Source organism: Fundulus heteroclitus, chromosome 3 (genome assembly GCF_011125445.2).
Source record: "Fundulus heteroclitus isolate FHET01 chromosome 3, MU-UCD_Fhet_4.1, whole genome shotgun sequence".
Classification (NCBI taxonomy): domain Eukaryota; kingdom Metazoa; phylum Chordata; class Actinopteri; order Cyprinodontiformes; family Fundulidae; genus Fundulus; species Fundulus heteroclitus.
In genome coordinates this window covers 17499699-17516239 of record NC_046363.1, presented here as the reverse complement: position 1 = coordinate 17516239, position 16541 = coordinate 17499699, and the positions used below count along the sequence as shown (strand labels likewise).

The 16541-nt window shown below is 39.4% G+C and overlaps 1 protein-coding gene across 2 annotated transcripts in view; it reads left to right on the top strand.

The window, feature by feature from the left end:
* col14a1a (collagen, type XIV, alpha 1a) overlaps positions 1–16541 on the top strand; it is a 201746-nt gene that overhangs the window by 169205 nt on the left and 16000 nt on the right. For both annotated transcript variants that reach the window (XM_036131224.1, XM_036131229.1), the window contains exons 40-42: positions 7003–7056; positions 15058–15111; positions 15201–15272. In XM_036131224.1, the coding sequence (XP_035987117.1) occupies positions 7003–7056; positions 15058–15111; positions 15201–15272 (180 nt within the window). The remainder of the gene's footprint in view (positions 1–7002; positions 7057–15057; positions 15112–15200; positions 15273–16541) is intronic.

The window sequence follows — 16541 nt, the reverse complement described above, 5'->3', positions numbered from 1 at the left end:
TATTAAATGAGAAAAGCAGCAGAATATGATATATTCTGCTTCTAGAACTGATTGATGATAAACCTCTGACCAAAATAGACATTTCTCTGCATGTCCATGGGTCATACTGTCCCTGCAAGGCTGCAGCAGCAAGGACTTTGTTCTCCATTTTCGTTATTTCTTTTTTTTTTTTTTACCACAAAGCTCAGCTTTCTGGATTCATTACTGAGAATCTGGCATAAGACCATTTTAGTAAAAACAAAAACCTTCTTTACTTCTAACCATCATTTTCACACACTCAGGTCATTATGCAGCTCTTTGTTCTCCACAGGTTCCATTCTGCAGAAGATGTAGGCTTTAGCAAATCCTTAAAGATCACAAACATCATAAAACATACCTTTTCACAATAGATGCCTCAGTTTCTGATCAGTGATTTTGTAAAAGGAATTTAAGATAGTAAAATAAGCTTTATATTAGCTGATTTCAGTTTATCTTTAAAGAACTTTTAACAAAAACATAATATGTTAAACTTTTTGGACAAATTGCAAATTGACCTGTTTTAAAAATATTTTGGTAAAACAAATCATCACTTTTCTCAAAAGCTGCTAAAAGTTACAGAGCTGTGTCTCTGTGTCAAATTAAAAATATTATAAGTGTCCTACCTAATATTTGAGAAGAAGATTTGGTGTTATGTATCAGATTGTTAAATCTTTAATCAGTTTGTTGTAACTCTAAAGATTACACATTCAGCTTGTTGTTTTCTGCTGTTTTCTGTGTTTAAATTCCCCGTTGTGTCAACCTGAATGAAAAGCAGGGATGCTTCAGTCCATAATACAGTTTTAGTTGCATCTTTTTCTCCTTTTCTAACTTAATTTTTAAAACACCTCAATGATACTGAAATTAGCAATTATCTTCACTCAGTAGCAGCTTCTACATTAAAAGTTGCCATTGCCATATATTATTGCGTACCCCTTGTGGATTTAGGAAAGCAAGCCTACCATATGTAAGAAACATATACTACACACGTCACATATGACTTATATAATGCTAACTACACAACAGATGACTTTGTCTCGACATGTTGCTTGTACAAGTGCATCTCAAATAAAAATATTATTGAAAAGTTAATTTATTTAAGTGAAAACCGTTTTCAAAACTTTGTGTCTGTTATTTATGAGGATTTTTAACTTAAAGTTAAAAATCATGGCATTTAATATTAGAGCAATAAAAACATTTTAATACAGAAATATGAAAAATGTGTTTTAATACATGCTTAAAGGTTTTTAAAAGGGTATTTTCAATCTCACAAAAACCACACTGCAGGTCTGCTGGTGGTTCCTAGAGTCTCTAAAAGTAGAATGGGAGGCAGATCCTTTAGCTATCAGGCTCCTCTCCTGTGGAACCAACTCCCAGTTTTGGTCCGTGAGGCAGACACCCTGTCTACTTTTAAGACTAAGCTTAAAACTTTCCTTTTTGACAAAGCTTATAGTTAGAGTGGCTCATGTTACCCTGAGCTACCGCTATAGTTATGCTGCTATAGGCTTAGGCTACTGGAGGACATCAGGGCCTATTTTTCTCACTCTGAGTTCTCCTACTGTTCTCCAATCTGCATTGTTTGTTGTTATTTCATCTTTTATCTTTTTCTTCTGTCATTTTTTTTCTTCATAGAAGGTACACCTGGTCTGGCGTTCTGTTAGCTCTGACATCATCCAGGGAAGACAGATCACCCGCTATTACCATCTAATGTAGAACAGATTACTGGATTACTGGATTACTTTAACAAGGGTGTGCTTCTGTGCTTTCTGTGTCTCTGCTCTGTCTTCTGTAACCCCAGTCGGTCGAGGCAGATGACCGTTCATACTGAGCCCGGTTCTGCTAGAGGTTTTTCCTTCCCGTTAATGGGGAGTTTTCCTCTCCACTGTCGCTTCATGCATGCTCAGTATGAGGAATTGCTGCAAAGCCATGTACAATGCAGACCACTGTCCCTGTGGCTCTATGCTCTTTCAGGAGGAGTGAATGCTGCTTGTCAAGACTTGATGCAATCTACTGGGTTCCCTTAGATAGGAAACTTTTGACCAATCTGTATAATTTGACTAAATTTGACTTTGGAAAGTGCCTTGAGATGACATGTATCATGAATTGGCGCTAACTGAATAAATTGAATGGAGTTTCCTAACAGCTGTGCACAAACGACAAGTTGCGCACAGCTGTATTTCATCTGACAGAAACATGAGTTTGTTTTCATAAAAGTAACATTTCTGTTCAACATGATTGAGGGTTTACTCGCAGAGCTGCTGAACCCTCAAATGACAGCAGCACCCCTGCACCTTTGAAGTTAACTGACTGAGTCAGACTGTAAGGTACAGGAGGAATAGGAATTATTTTTTAAGTCACTCATTTATATAAAAAAGTAAAACAGCAGAAACAAGTTGAAATATCCTATACTTATAGATTTTGTTTGCATGACCAAAATATACTTATGTAGCTCAACTGGTTAAGACAGAATGTATCTAAACTTAAGGTACTGTGTTCATGCCAGTACATACCTATATGTACCGGCATATTTTAATCACATTAGTTCATATATTAAATGTAATGAATATTCCTACCTGTGTATATATAACATTTTGTTGTGGGACTGATGCAAAACAAAGGTTTTCTCAATGTGTCTCTGACTCCTCAACCTGCATTAACTAATGAAGAGTAAACACTGACCTTAATTATCGATCGATGTTTTTCTGTTTAGATACCTCAGAATCTGCCATCCTTCTGGGTTTTTTTTATGGAAAGAACTTATGATATTGTGAATTTAACTTTTTTTAAACAGTTATAAACTAGAAACGCAGCTTCCTTCAAACCCACTGCATTTTGGGATAAATGACATCAGCTGTTGAAGTGTATCAGGTCATTTAGGGTGGATCAGCTTGTTTCGGGTTCATCACAGCCACATTTAGTCACAGTAAACCGCTCCATAAGGAGCTGGCGGTGTAAGGGGTCTGCACTGAGGGACGCAGCAGGCAGAGAGCAAAACTAAGCCATGTTAAGAAAGATTTCCACGCTACTGAACATGACTTGTTACAGTCAGTGCTCCCATCTGCCAGTCTGAAGGTGCATCAATGTCCCAGTTTGACACCATTACTGAGTTCACTGTTCGGCGGCAGGTTGGCTTTTTCTTCCTAATGTTTTTTTATCTATTGTTCAACCATGAATCATTTTTACAGTGCCAATCATTTCATAAGCTTGTTTGAGTCAAACGATATTTGTCATAAACACCAAATGTATCAGCTGGGTTGAACATGTGTTGTTATAATGCTGAGGGCAGATAAACAGTTGTCAGCCAAAACCGCTTGTCAGTCTGTTGCAGATAATGACGTCCCTGATGACTGTGCGGCGTTACTTTGGGGATTTTTAGCTTGTTTATGCTCTTCTTTACATTTAAATCTGTGAATATGTTTAACTTTCATAAACACTGCAAGACGGTAAGTCATCGTCACAATGTTTTTCTACTTTTTAAAATGAATTTATTTTAATAAAAAGTGTAATAAAAGCTCGTCTCATGAGAGGAGAACAACATGTCTCCTACCAGGGAGCCACAACACATCTTGATGAGCATTAAAGCTCTTTTTAACTATGTAGACCTATTAATAAAAGCCTGCAGTGCTGCCCTGTGTGCAGCTTTGTGTTACTGAGCAATAATGTGCTTTGAGAGGGAAGAATATGAATGATTGTGTGTGAAGCAGAGAGGGGAATACAGCAGCTTCTACAGACTTTTTGTAATATACGAGGAACCAAAGAGAATATCACCACCATGAAGCATCGATTATCCCCGTCCTTTTTCTTCTTCCTGTTTCCTTCTCATTCCCTTCTGCAGTAAATTTACTGTAACCTTGTCTCTACCATCTTCTCCACCTTGGTTTCTGTGCGACTGTGAAAAATGCAGCTCCAGCGCACGGCAGAGATGGTGCGTGTTGGGCTTTCTCATTTTTCATTTTTTTTGTTGTTATTTTTATTAGTCTGCCTGTGCGGTTGTGTAATTTATCAGTTAATATTATTTTGCTTTGTGTCAAAGAGGGATCCTAGGTGCTCTATTGGTTGTCTCCTTGTAGATATGGGGCAGATATATGTGTTTTCCCATTCTTACCTTCCCATCTAACTTAACACTTAATCTCAGGAAGTCTGAGCTGGAGTGTGCGCTGGTAGATTTATGTGTGAGTGCATCGACCTGCGGCAACGAGATCCCAATACTAATATATCAAAATCCACTGCGCCGCTTCCTGCTCTACTGCTATCATTGGCTCATGTTTTTAGAAACACTTATGAAGGAATAAGTAAAAGTTTTGATACTCTATGAAAATATCTGGTAAGATAATTGCATTAGATAATGTGTTTTTTTTTTTTAAATAAGCACATGCAGTGAAATCTGTGTTATGTTTTTCAATTTAGTTCACATATCCGGTAATGATCATGAGACAATGAACTAGTGTGAAATCTATTTAGCATATTTTTTCAGTCCATGAGATAGAGATTTAGAAGAAAAAAAAACAATTTCCTGGTCAGAACAAGTCAACGAAACAATCTTAAAAAACCAAGTAGCAGCGTTGGGATGGAGGTGAAAAGGGATTGCTCCACCACTGGGGGATCTGTGTAGCCCCAGGGTCACACCATTAGCTATTTCTAGCCCAGAGTAATCCTTGATTTCGGTAGAAGTCCGACTATAGAGGCGTGGTGGTGGCGCTGGGTATGAAGGCCTCAGTGCTCGACATGACCATCCCGGTTTCTACTTCCATCCTGTGGACCTTTGCCACATCTTTGTCCCATCTCTGAACCCTATTTCCTGTTGAGCCATGTCAAATAAACGCATCTATGGCCATAACAATGTTTAGAAATTTAACAAGGGTGTGGCAAGGCAGGGAAATCCAAGTAATATGAATGAGGTCTAGACATGGTAATCAAGTATGAAAGGGACTCTGGACTAATCCGACTCTCGCAAGATGGATTTCGTTCCGCAGAGCTCAACACATCCATCTGGTATCGCTCCATTGGACATGTATTTCCGAAGGAGGGGCCTTATCCAAAATCCTTGCATATGATTGGATAAACCAATTGTCTGTCATCTTTACTGACTACTTCAACCACTCACATTGAAACCAACCCATAACGCTGACGAGAGTGTCGCAGGGAAAACCAAAACAGAACAGCCGCCATCAAAATTTATATCCTAGCGCATTTGGAGTTTGGAGGTGTACTTTATTGCCTAAAATCATCTTAAAACAACTTTTTGTGATAAATGACCGTTATAAAATTGATGTGTTTGTAAAGTCCTCATCTCCTTACTCCACCATTAAGGTGGACAGTTTTTCTTACTGCACGCAACCCCGCCCCCTCAACAAGCCCCGAGAAAGCAGAGAAGTATTGGGTCGGTTGGAGGACCAAAGCCCCGGGAAAGTAAAGCGCAAGGATAGTGAAATTAGTCGGGTAAATGTGTATGGAAATGCTACCCGTGCTTTGCAAAGACCCAGGCATTTGAGTGGCTATGGAAAAGGGGCAATTGTTGCCACTTGCTTCCTCGCTGCAATCCGCCATTGTTGTCTGAATCCAAACAGTCGGTTCTCTGATACGTCACATCTACGAAAATCCTGCCTGCCGATCCTGATTGGCCCGTCCATTTTATGGGGTATTGAAATCCCCTTCCAATGCCAGCGAGTCCAGATGGATGTGTGGTGACGTGTGGAGCTCGGCAGAACGACATCCATCTGGCATGGAGTTAGGTTAACTCTGGACAGCTGTGTGCAAAAAACTATAAATAATCTGGCATTTTCTAGCTGTCTGCAGCGAAACAATTAAATTCTGTTAGCTTGATTGCAGCGGTGCAGCTAGGCAGGCTCGCAGGTGTGATGCATGATTCTGATTACAACGCAGGAGGGACGGTGGGGCAGGATGCAGACATGTGCCGTTCATGACAATGTAGCATAAAACAATTAACCTACGTTTCCTGAAGCACAATAATGTAGGGAAGGGATGCTTTACCTAATAGATTTGTAGTGGAAAAAGTCCAGAAAAAGATGACGTGTGTTTTGTTTTTATTCTAGTTACCTAAAAGCCAGTCGGGCTCTACAGTAACAAATATTACACAAATTGGTTAAAAAGAGGTTTAAACTTTCCACTTAAAGAAATTTTACTGTACATCTAAATAAATGTAGTTAGATTAGAAATGTAGTTTCTGTTTGTTATTGGGTTAAGTTGGATTAACCTTCCTGCATTGGCCTTAGACAACATTGTGTTACACATAATGCGCTTCTCAACATCTGACTCGGATGCTTATTTCCCTGGTAGCCCTGTTTGTTTAAGTTTTTAGACGTGTGCGTGAAAAGGAACAGAAGAGCTATCTCTCCGGATGATGTGGGAGACTGTACATCAGCCAAGATCTGAACAGCGGCACGTTGTTAATCACTCGGGGCCTGTCCTCTGCAACCCCAGTCTGTAATTTGTGCAGTCTTTAACAGCGTTAGCTGTCCTGTTTTACGAGCCTTCCACTAATACTGAAGTGCAGAGATAAATCACCTCAACACTTCATCTATGACTGGCCTTTGGAATCGGCTGTGTGTCTGCTTTGACCTGCGGGGGGAGGGCTGATGGGAAAATGGGGCAGGAGACGGAGCAGCAGGGTTACCAGCAAGTATAAAAGACTGTCTGTGTCCTGAGACTTAGGTGTTCTGTCTATAAATCACTTTTATGTGCATGATTGCTAAAAGATTAAGACAAAAAGTTAACTGTTTTAACCTTTCCTTGAATGTGAGCAAGTACTTGGAGGATATTCAGTGTTCAACAATGTTTAAAATCTCAGATATCTGTTCAAATAGTAAGATCTAAGGTCAAGTCCTTTTAGGCACAAATATGAAGTAATAGACACTTTTTCATGAGCTTGTAATGTCAGGTTAATCATTTAGTGGACTTTACGTGGCAATTATGCCAAAGTGCCAGTTCATTTGGTGATTTAAATTTGCATATTTGTATTTTCTTCAGGGTGTTCCTGGAAGCCCCGGCTCACCTGGAAGAGACGGCCCTCCAGGAGCGAGGGTAAGATGTACAATTTTGGAAATGCATGGCCAGTGAAAAACGGAAAATAAAGAATGTCTTGTTGAGTAATTTTAACTATCTGACTATTGCCTAAGACAAGGGTTCCTAAACTTTTCAGCCTGCGACCCACAAAATAACACAGCCATAACCTGGCGACCCCCATTCTGGTGAATGGGATTTATTTTAACTTTTTTAGGGGGAAATAACGAAAATAAAGTTGTAAAATTACAAGAATAAAGTAATATTTTTGTAAGAACTCTTACACAAAAGTGCAGCCTTCCCCCTATGTTAAAATGACAAAAATGAAACATCTTGTAAAGTTATACTTTGATATTGGTTTCACAAATAAGGAAATGCTAACCGTTTTTAGCTCATCAGTGGAACCAAGCCTGACTTTTAACATATTTGCTTTGGCAAAATTGGGCTGAACAAATATGCAACTTTTTTGTGGTGGGGATAAAGAACTACTGGCCAACCTGAAAAAGTCATAAAAATGTCCTTTGAAGTCCAGTGTTTGGAGGGAATAAAATAATAATATGAAAAAAAAAATTCTAGTTTTGTTCATCCAGTATGTTTGGACTTTTATCCATTCATGCTATTGAGAATCAACCCGTATTTAGAAGGTTCTCTAAAGACTTTCTTCAAAATATTTGGATGTTTCTGACTTCTGTTACCTCTCCAATAAACACTGGATGATCCATTAATTTGTTTTTTACTGTATGTCGGACTTTTTAAACTGTCTGCTTCGGATCATGATCTGCTCCTAAGCTTTCCTCATAATATTTCCCCTCTTGTTTCCATACACACTGATCTTAGTTTGCTGTTTCAGAAGTTGCCTGGATCTGTCTGGAAGCTTTCTTGGCAAATACTCAAGCTCTTTCTGGTTCTGACACTCGTGTGTGTGTGTGTGTGTGTGTGTGTGTGTGTGTGTGTGTGTGTGTGTGTGTGTGTGTGTGTGTGTGTGTGTGTGTGTGTGTGTGTGTGTGTGTGTGCGTGTGTGTGTGCTAGCACCTTGTGGTGAACCGTCTGTGTGTAGTCTCAAGAAGTCCTCTCTCTGAGGTAGACATGGATAATGAGATGTCTACCTGCTGGAGATGATTTTTCTCTTGGCTGAGGCTTGTAATTCTTCATGGACAGAGTTCTGTAATCATCTACCAAAATGGTGCTCTGAAAATGTCCAGGGTTTCTGCAGCTGCTGCGCTCACCAGTGTCTTTTTTTTTTTTTTCTCAGAATGTACCAAAGTGTTGGTTTGAACTCCTCTCGTCTTCCTGCCATTTCTGACATTAGATCAAATGTAGTTTGCGTATGTTTTGATAAATGGATGATTTAACTGCGTCTCTGTCCTGAAATATTCCCACGTGTTACTGTATGTGCGTATTTTCCAGCTGTCTTTTATAGATTAAATGCACAGCTGCATTTCCCTGTTTGGTTTTATGCCTCATCATAAAACTGCACATCTTCCCTGGGTCGCAAAACGCCGCATCCCACCCAGGCTTTGAAAACAACATTCACAACAAATGAGATCCCATTCATATGAAGGCTCGGTGATACCAGCTGGCTGCAGTAAACGTTGGCTGTGTAATCTGGCCTTACAATGCCCAACTGAGCTGTAAATAGCAAAACAGAAGCACAGCCAAAGGGTAGGGAGTCAGCCGGCTGCAATGAAGGTTTTGTCCAAATCTGTAATATGATAACAGAGGAGTTGTGTCCTGGCCCGGCTCCCGGAGAGGTGGAGGAATCTGCACGTAATCCATCTGCTGTCTGTTGGCTGGCAGAGGTGCTGGTGCTCATCCCTTCAGTCGAGCTTGTTAGAGCAACTCACGCTCGGTTTTCTCACCTGTCACGTGTTCTCCTTCAGGACACACGTACGTTTTCTGAAGCTTCTTCTCGCCGTGCCAGGTAAATTTAGATCTTGTGAACTTTTAGCGAGCAAACAATAGGCTCACGTTTTGTTCTGGCTTTAGATTAGAAGTTTTCACCTGAGGTGCCAATGTTTTCAAGTGACTGCGAAAGACGTTTTTAGACGTTTGGCTCGCTTCACTTTTAAAACAGCAGATCTGATGATTTCATGGTAAAGTGTGAAGCAACATGCCCATGGTGTCTTTGTTTTGCTACTTAATTGTAATACCTCCATCACATTATAGTCTACATAACCTGCATTTCAGTTGTGTAGCACTGCATTGGATAAATACCCCTCCTTTATCATCTTGCATTTAACACAGCTGCAGACGTAAGTCCATCATCATATAAAACAGCCTGGCACACATTCTTTTGCTTCCTAAAAACATTCTCACTGCTCACCTTTCACATGCTATAGAGTTTAACTTTTACGAACAAATTGCAACTAATGCAAACACTTTGTCTGCACTAATGAAGAACCTCTAAACTTAAGATTTGAGATCCTTCAAACTGAAAGTGAAACTAAGGACAGGACCTCATTTTTGGGCTAATTCAGCTAATAATTATCTAACATTGGGAGTGGGCATAGGCATCAGTCACTCAGTTCTTTACTCTTTCGCCTTGTAGCGAGGATTTTTGAATTCCTGCAGAAACCTTCTCATTTCGGGTTTGCATGTTCTCCTCTGTGCATGCAAGGGTTCTCTCTGGGTATCCTAGCGCCTTCCCACAGTCCAAAGACATGCATGCAAGGTTTCTCTTGTTCATTTTTGTGATGGACTAGATCTGTTCTTGGTATAACTCACCACTCACCCGTTGACCGCTTGACATAAGCATCAGCCCCGCCCCCCAAGAACTTGTAAGGACCTTGTATAGATGAGTGGGTATAGAAAATTGATGCTTGATTGGACTTTGGGACACTCGTAAGTTTTTTCTCTCTCTATCTAACCAGTTCCAGGGCAAAACTGGGGCTAGAACTTCCTTATCCCAATCATGAGTTTGTTGTGTTGTCAGTGGAAAGAACAGCTTTTGTGTGCTTTGCATGCAGTTGCAATAGTTCACCATTGAAGTGAATTAAGTCAATAGACATGTCCCATTGAAGATTTCTTTGTCCCTGATACCAAATAATGTCATTCAAGGCATGCTGATACTGAGCCCCAGTCCAGATGTTTTTTAAACTTAATTCAACGCCATGGGAATGGGGGGGGGGGGGGCATGGCTCAATAGGGAGAGTAGACATCTTGCATTTTAACAGTGATAGGTTTGATTTCTGCTTCCTCTCCAGCTACATGTTGATGTCTCCCTGGGCAAGGCACTCAACGCCAAGCTGCTTCCCGACAACCAGAGTATGAATAGGAGCGTGTTTGTGAGCACAGCTGGATGAATTGGGCTCTTGTATAAAACACTTTGAGTTGTTGAGATAACTAGAAAAGCACTGTAAAAGTTCAGTCTATTTACCATTGGTACACGAAAAAAACCTAGAGATTTTAAACAACGGACAATAACAGTCAGACAGAATACTTGTGCAGAGAGAAGATTTAAGACTACATTTCCTCATCAGCCCATATTCCTAGCATAAGCCTAGTGACAATACTTTTTCCCAAAGGAGAGCTGGGTGTCTACTTTAAAAATGTTTTAAAAAGTCTTAGACCATGCAGATACATTTCCAACAAATCTAGACAGTAACTATGAATGTGATTGTTTTAAGCAGGCTAGATCCGTGTTGAACTGAAGAAAGCTATGACAGTGTTGTGATACAGTGTAATCTAAAACCGGCATACAAGCCTTGTTAGTGGATTTTAAGATGGATCTGAGTCGACATGCAGCTATATTTGTAAATAAACATTGCCCTACTTCTTATTCTTATCATTTCATGCTTAGTAGTTTGCTGAAGTGTTAGGCAAATGCTGGCATGTTACAGGTGGTTTTTCTTCATCTGATATGACCTATTAATATGACGCCTTATTAAGAAGAATGACTGGGACGTGCTGCATCTGTGTTGTTGCATGTAGCAGCCCCTTGCATTGCCTGTTGCAACAGCAGAACTGCTAAGCATGCATCAAAGAAATGTTTTCACAATTTCACGGTGAACTTAAGAGCAGGGAGGCTAAGTAACGACATCTGGGAAATCCTCTTTTATTGAAATAATAGTGTATTTATTTGGGCCTACAATGCTGCATGTGGAAGTCCCTTCTGAGTTGTTCAGACTGTTGTAACAGAATTTGTGTGTTTTTTTTTTTCTTTCAGCATAAAACCAAATCTAATCATGCTCACATTTTGCCATTGCCAGACATCACTGTATGGAGGCTCACAGAAAACACTGCCTGTTTGTCAGTGACAGCGGTTGACGTATTCAGGCTAATTTACCAATCATGATGCAATTTTAGCTGCTCTCAACAGCAGGAGGCCCCTTGTTTGTTGAACAACTGATGCCAAAGCATTGTAGCTTGTGAACTGCTAGATCTGGCGTGTCTCTCACTGTTACACTCATTTAAATAAAGTGCACGGTGCATATAAATGTGAAATCATAAGGAGCTGATAACAATTTATTTTCTGTGCAACACACACCTCATCTGTCCAGCAGTGCACTCGAGCTGAGCTGACAATATTAAAAACAGCAGGAAAGGTTGGTTAAAATCAGGAAATCAGATATTATCAGTGCTCCAACAATTTATGCTTTCAACGCACATTTGGATTCAATAAAGAAAGTAGATGAAAACCAATAAAACTGAAATTGGGAGGTCTCCGAAAACAAACATTGACAGTCTTGCGTTTGTGGTTTTAGTGAAAGGGTTTCACTAACCACTGTGTAATGTATACCGTACAGTACTGTGCTGTGAACGCAGGCTGTTATGAATTTGCTGTAAAGTTGTCTCAGCAAAGCTCTGCTCTCTTGGAAATGCGCAAAACATTTATGACATTTACACAAGGAAGATTTATGCAACGCATAAAGCCAGGCTTGGAGTGAAAAGGAAAAACTGCAGGCTGTCTAACAGCGTGCTGCATCAGTCAGGTAGATCAGATGACCCGACAGTAACTGTGTCCGAGGTCATTTATTTATCCATATGTCAGTGAAACGGGTCAAGGAGAAGCTACAAATCTTGCTTTTGTAATTGGTTTCACTGGAGAAATTTCCAATAGTTTACCTGCTTATAAAGTAACTTTCTGAAAAGTTGTTTCCATCACCTTGGCTTACACATTTATCTGGGATATTCCAATAAATTCAGTGGCAAAACAGAGACTATTTGATTTTAGGCGTGCAGCCTAATGCATATGAAGTTTAAATTGTGTGGATGGCAGTACTGGATGAAGTTCCTGATTCATGTTTTGCTTCCAAGAAGACAGACTGTCTGTGTTTTAAAGGGTGCTTAATGTATTTCAGTTTTAAAATATATTTTTTTACTTTAATTACCCTTTTCACCCATTTTCTGAGTTTTTTTATCCTTCATTTAGATGTGAAAAAGGCGTATTAGTGTTGATTGAGGTCACAGTAAAAACCTTGCTTCCTATGTCTCTTTCTCACTTTTTCTTTTCACAAAGACATGTTTTGAACCAATTGTTTTTTTTAATCTATTATATGAATACCTTAACGATAGGTCTGACAGACATAACAAGGCCGAATCTACTGCCGAGCTAGAAGAACACAAATGCTCATATTTCTCAAACAACAGCATGATGATCCTTCATGAAGCGGCAGGCGAATGAACATGCAAATGGAGGGTTTATATGCTTTCTTCTGTTCCAGCCTTGCTGTTGAGGAGCAAATATCAGGATTGCAATCATTTTATCAGGGGAGGTGGTTTTCTGTAGAGAGCGCGGTGCGGAGGCTGGCGTTCCTTGCTGGCAGAGTGCTCTGTGAGCATATATCTGCAAGCACAGGGGAAAGGATCAAGCCCACATTCTAACATTTCTGATCAGCTCACACTGATCACACCACATTTCTCAAGCCAAAGGTTTGTATTTATAAGTTGTGCTGCACCACTTTTACACCCTTGCTTACACTTTTCTTTCCTCCTTCTCCTCCTCATAACTAATTATGACGCCAGGACTTCTATCTGATAGCTTGAGAGGTAGATTTTGCATTTAAAGCACTGGCCAAGAAGCTCAGAGCTCTGCCAACCGGCCTTTGCTTACTTTGGACGTGCGCACTCTTCCTCTCAGCTGGGAGCCCCATTCTGAATGGAGGCCAGTACCTACATACTGATTTCAGTGAGCATGGTGAGATCGTTTTGGTTGCAGCCAGAGCAGGGCTGAGACACACAAACGCAAAGCAGCTGTGCCGTTGGGCCCATTGTACGGATCTTTGTTGTAGCGCTGTTAGCCTGGTGTGGACATGATTTAGGTGCAGCCTTGCTATAAGACCCTGTGTAGCTCTTCTTTCCTCAAATGTTCTGATAACAGAGTTAAGAAGGTGTGATCGGGCCAGCAACACAACAGCGGCAACCTCACCAAGGTAGCTTCATAGCTAAGTTCAAATAGGTGCATTGCTAATGCTTAAGAAATGCAGATATCGGCAAGATTATTTATGTTAAGGTCCACAGGATGGAGAAAGGATGTGATTAAATAGGTTTTACTTTTTTGTGCCCCTTTTTAAGTATATTCACTAAATAAGGTGTATTTATAAGGTGTATTTGTGGGGTGTTTAATAATAGGTACATAATGTCTACAAAATTAGTTGGCTTGTAATTATTTTGCATTCATACAGTCATATTCAATAAATTTGAATATTATTGAAGCTTTTTAATTTATTTAAGTAACTCAATTCACTAAGGGACACGCATTACATAGATTAACACGGAGTGATGATATTTTAAAGCATTTTTTTTATTGTTAATTCTTACCATTTTTTCCCCCTCACCTCCGGCTAATGAAAGCACAGCATTTAAGATTAGTATACTGCATCAGGCAAATAAAAATAACATTTTTCATGCAGAAATGGCAGCTCAATTAAAAGTATGTTTAATACTGGTTTAGATGTTGTTGTTTTTCACAAGATACTTTTAATGTGACAAAAAAGCATCCTAGAAATGCATATTCTGATTTACTGAATATTTATTTTGGTGTTTGTATCCACACACAAGAATATTTATGTGTTAGCATTGAGGTCTTGATCACTATGGTGGAATGTCTGAAATAAATGATCATAAATAAATCACTAAATAAATACATATGGATTTAGTCTTTTTTTTTCTTTGAGCCGTGTGTAGGATGTTGAGGAAAGTGATTCAGGAAGTAGTTCTCTGAATCACTTTGTGACTTGGCTTGTTCAGAGAACCTCTTGTCTTTGCTGTCTAAACTGATTATTACGTTGTCATAAACTTGGTGAATTAAGCTGGAGAGCGAACTTTTTAGAAAAGGATTAGTAATACAGAGGATACGAAAATGTCTGAGCAAGATGACATTGTCATCTCCTGTCTGACTAATTCAGTTTTTGAATCATTATATTGTTTTCCTTGTAGTTTGTTTTCTTTCAAAGGCCGAGTGAGGACATGTTGCACATATTGTCCATACTGAAACTCAATCAGCCTTAAAGTTCAACAAATAGCCACCCTGAAATCAAAGGATTAGTTGGGCCTTGGGTTAAGCTGTTTTCCAGTAATCTTGCCGAATTCTACATTGAAAAAAAATGTGGTTCTGTTTAAACAAACCATACCAACATGTTCTTTCAAATAAAAGATCTTAGTATTAGTATAAATAATTCGTAATATGTTATATGACCTGAATGATGGTCTCCTCAACTGCCAGTGTTTGTTAGAGATGAAAGCTAATGTTACATTTCCAAATGTAAAGCATAAAGAGAAGACGTCCACTAGTAATCATATTGAACTGCTTGAGGTAAACAAAATATATTTTCTATGATGCCGGCAGACAGAATTAATCTGTCTGATTAAAAGGGACCAAAAGTTTGATCTGAGGCAGCTGTGAGCAGATTTTTAATGAGTCCAGTAATAAAGCAACTTCCACTCCGTCTGGTTTTATTCAGCATCTTGATTGTTTCGTCATATTAAATAAAAAAATTTAGTAAATGACTCATCATGAGAGGAGCATTAAGAACAAGCAACATGAGACCATATGCTGAATGTAGTGTACTGTCTCTCTTTCAGGGTCAGCCAGGTAACAGCGGACCTCAGGGACGACAAGGACCTCCAGGACCCGTTGTAAGTCTGTTTTCATTGCATTCATGTTGTCTTTTTCTCCTCGCTTCACTCACTTTATCTTAAATTTAGTTCTGTGTCTCTTCTCTCAGGGCGCTCCAGGAGCTCCTGGAGCTCCAGGACCAAATGGACCAGCAGGGCCTCCAGGTGAACAAGGAGTTCCTGTGAGTTCAGATCTTCTTCCTTGCATTAACTAGAACCAAAGAGCTACATTTATTTCACTTTTAAATATATTTTGAATGGCCCCGTCTTCTATTTTCAAAGAATTGTTTATCTAGACGATAATACCAACCGATAATTAATTATAAACCGAAACTACAGATGCACAGATTAAGGTTGTGTAGCGCTTCTACCTGCTGATACTGACTTTAGCTAATTTCAGGGTTTTTTCTCACAACTATAATTAACAGCATTTAAAATGTGTTTTTTTATGGCTTTCCTGTTGTGAGCAGGCATGTATGGTGTTACCAATTTAAAACAAAGGCTACATGATTAGAGAGTCTTTGTTAACAATTTTTAGTTACGACTATAAACACCAGTCTCCATGTGTAAGCCCCTAGAGGCTGTACATGACCTTGAAAATGCATCACTTGAACTTTTTACTCATCAGTATGTTTTATATACACAGTTTCTATGTGAGAAAACGACACAAAGCAGTGCAATGGGAAGTGGGAGGTAGATTCTGCCGATTTTTTTTCTGAATTTCAAAATATAAAGATATGAAGCGTGTGGCCTAAATACATTCCCACGGAGTCAATCTCACAGTTTTCTATCAGAAATGCTTTTATTGTCGCCACTTTTCCACAAATGCCAGATTAGTGGAATGAAAAACTTAGAGCTCTCTGACAGATTCTCACTCCCGGGCTGTGAATCTCTGCAGCTCCTCCAGAGGTACTATGGGTCTCTTGGCCGATTCTCTGACTGATGCTCTCCTTGCCCAGTTTGGGTAGAGGCCCATGTCTGGATAGGTTTGCTGATGGGTTTAATATTACTTTGTGACTTGTTCAGTACTTGATGCTTTAAACTTATCCACAACTTGATCTCGGACCTGCCTGCTGTGTCCCTGGGTCTTCATGATGCTGTTTGTTCACTAATGTTTTCTAGGGAACCTCTGAGGCCTTCAAAGAACTGCTAGATTGGAGCTGAGATTAAGTTACACTTGTGGACTCTGTGTACCAATTAAACTAATTATGTGGCTGCTTAATCCTGCAACTCCAAAAGCATAATTTTTTAAACAAATATTTATGAGATCTTTACCCCTTCAACAAAGTCAGTATTTTTCTGAACATACAATTTCCAACATACAAATAAATATTTTTACACAGCCTGTATGAAAATGCAGAAAACATAAGGAAAATGTATATTTTGCTCTAACGTATCAATTACAGTGCTAAGACAATTTGCAAGGCTGACATTTATTTTTAATTTTTTCA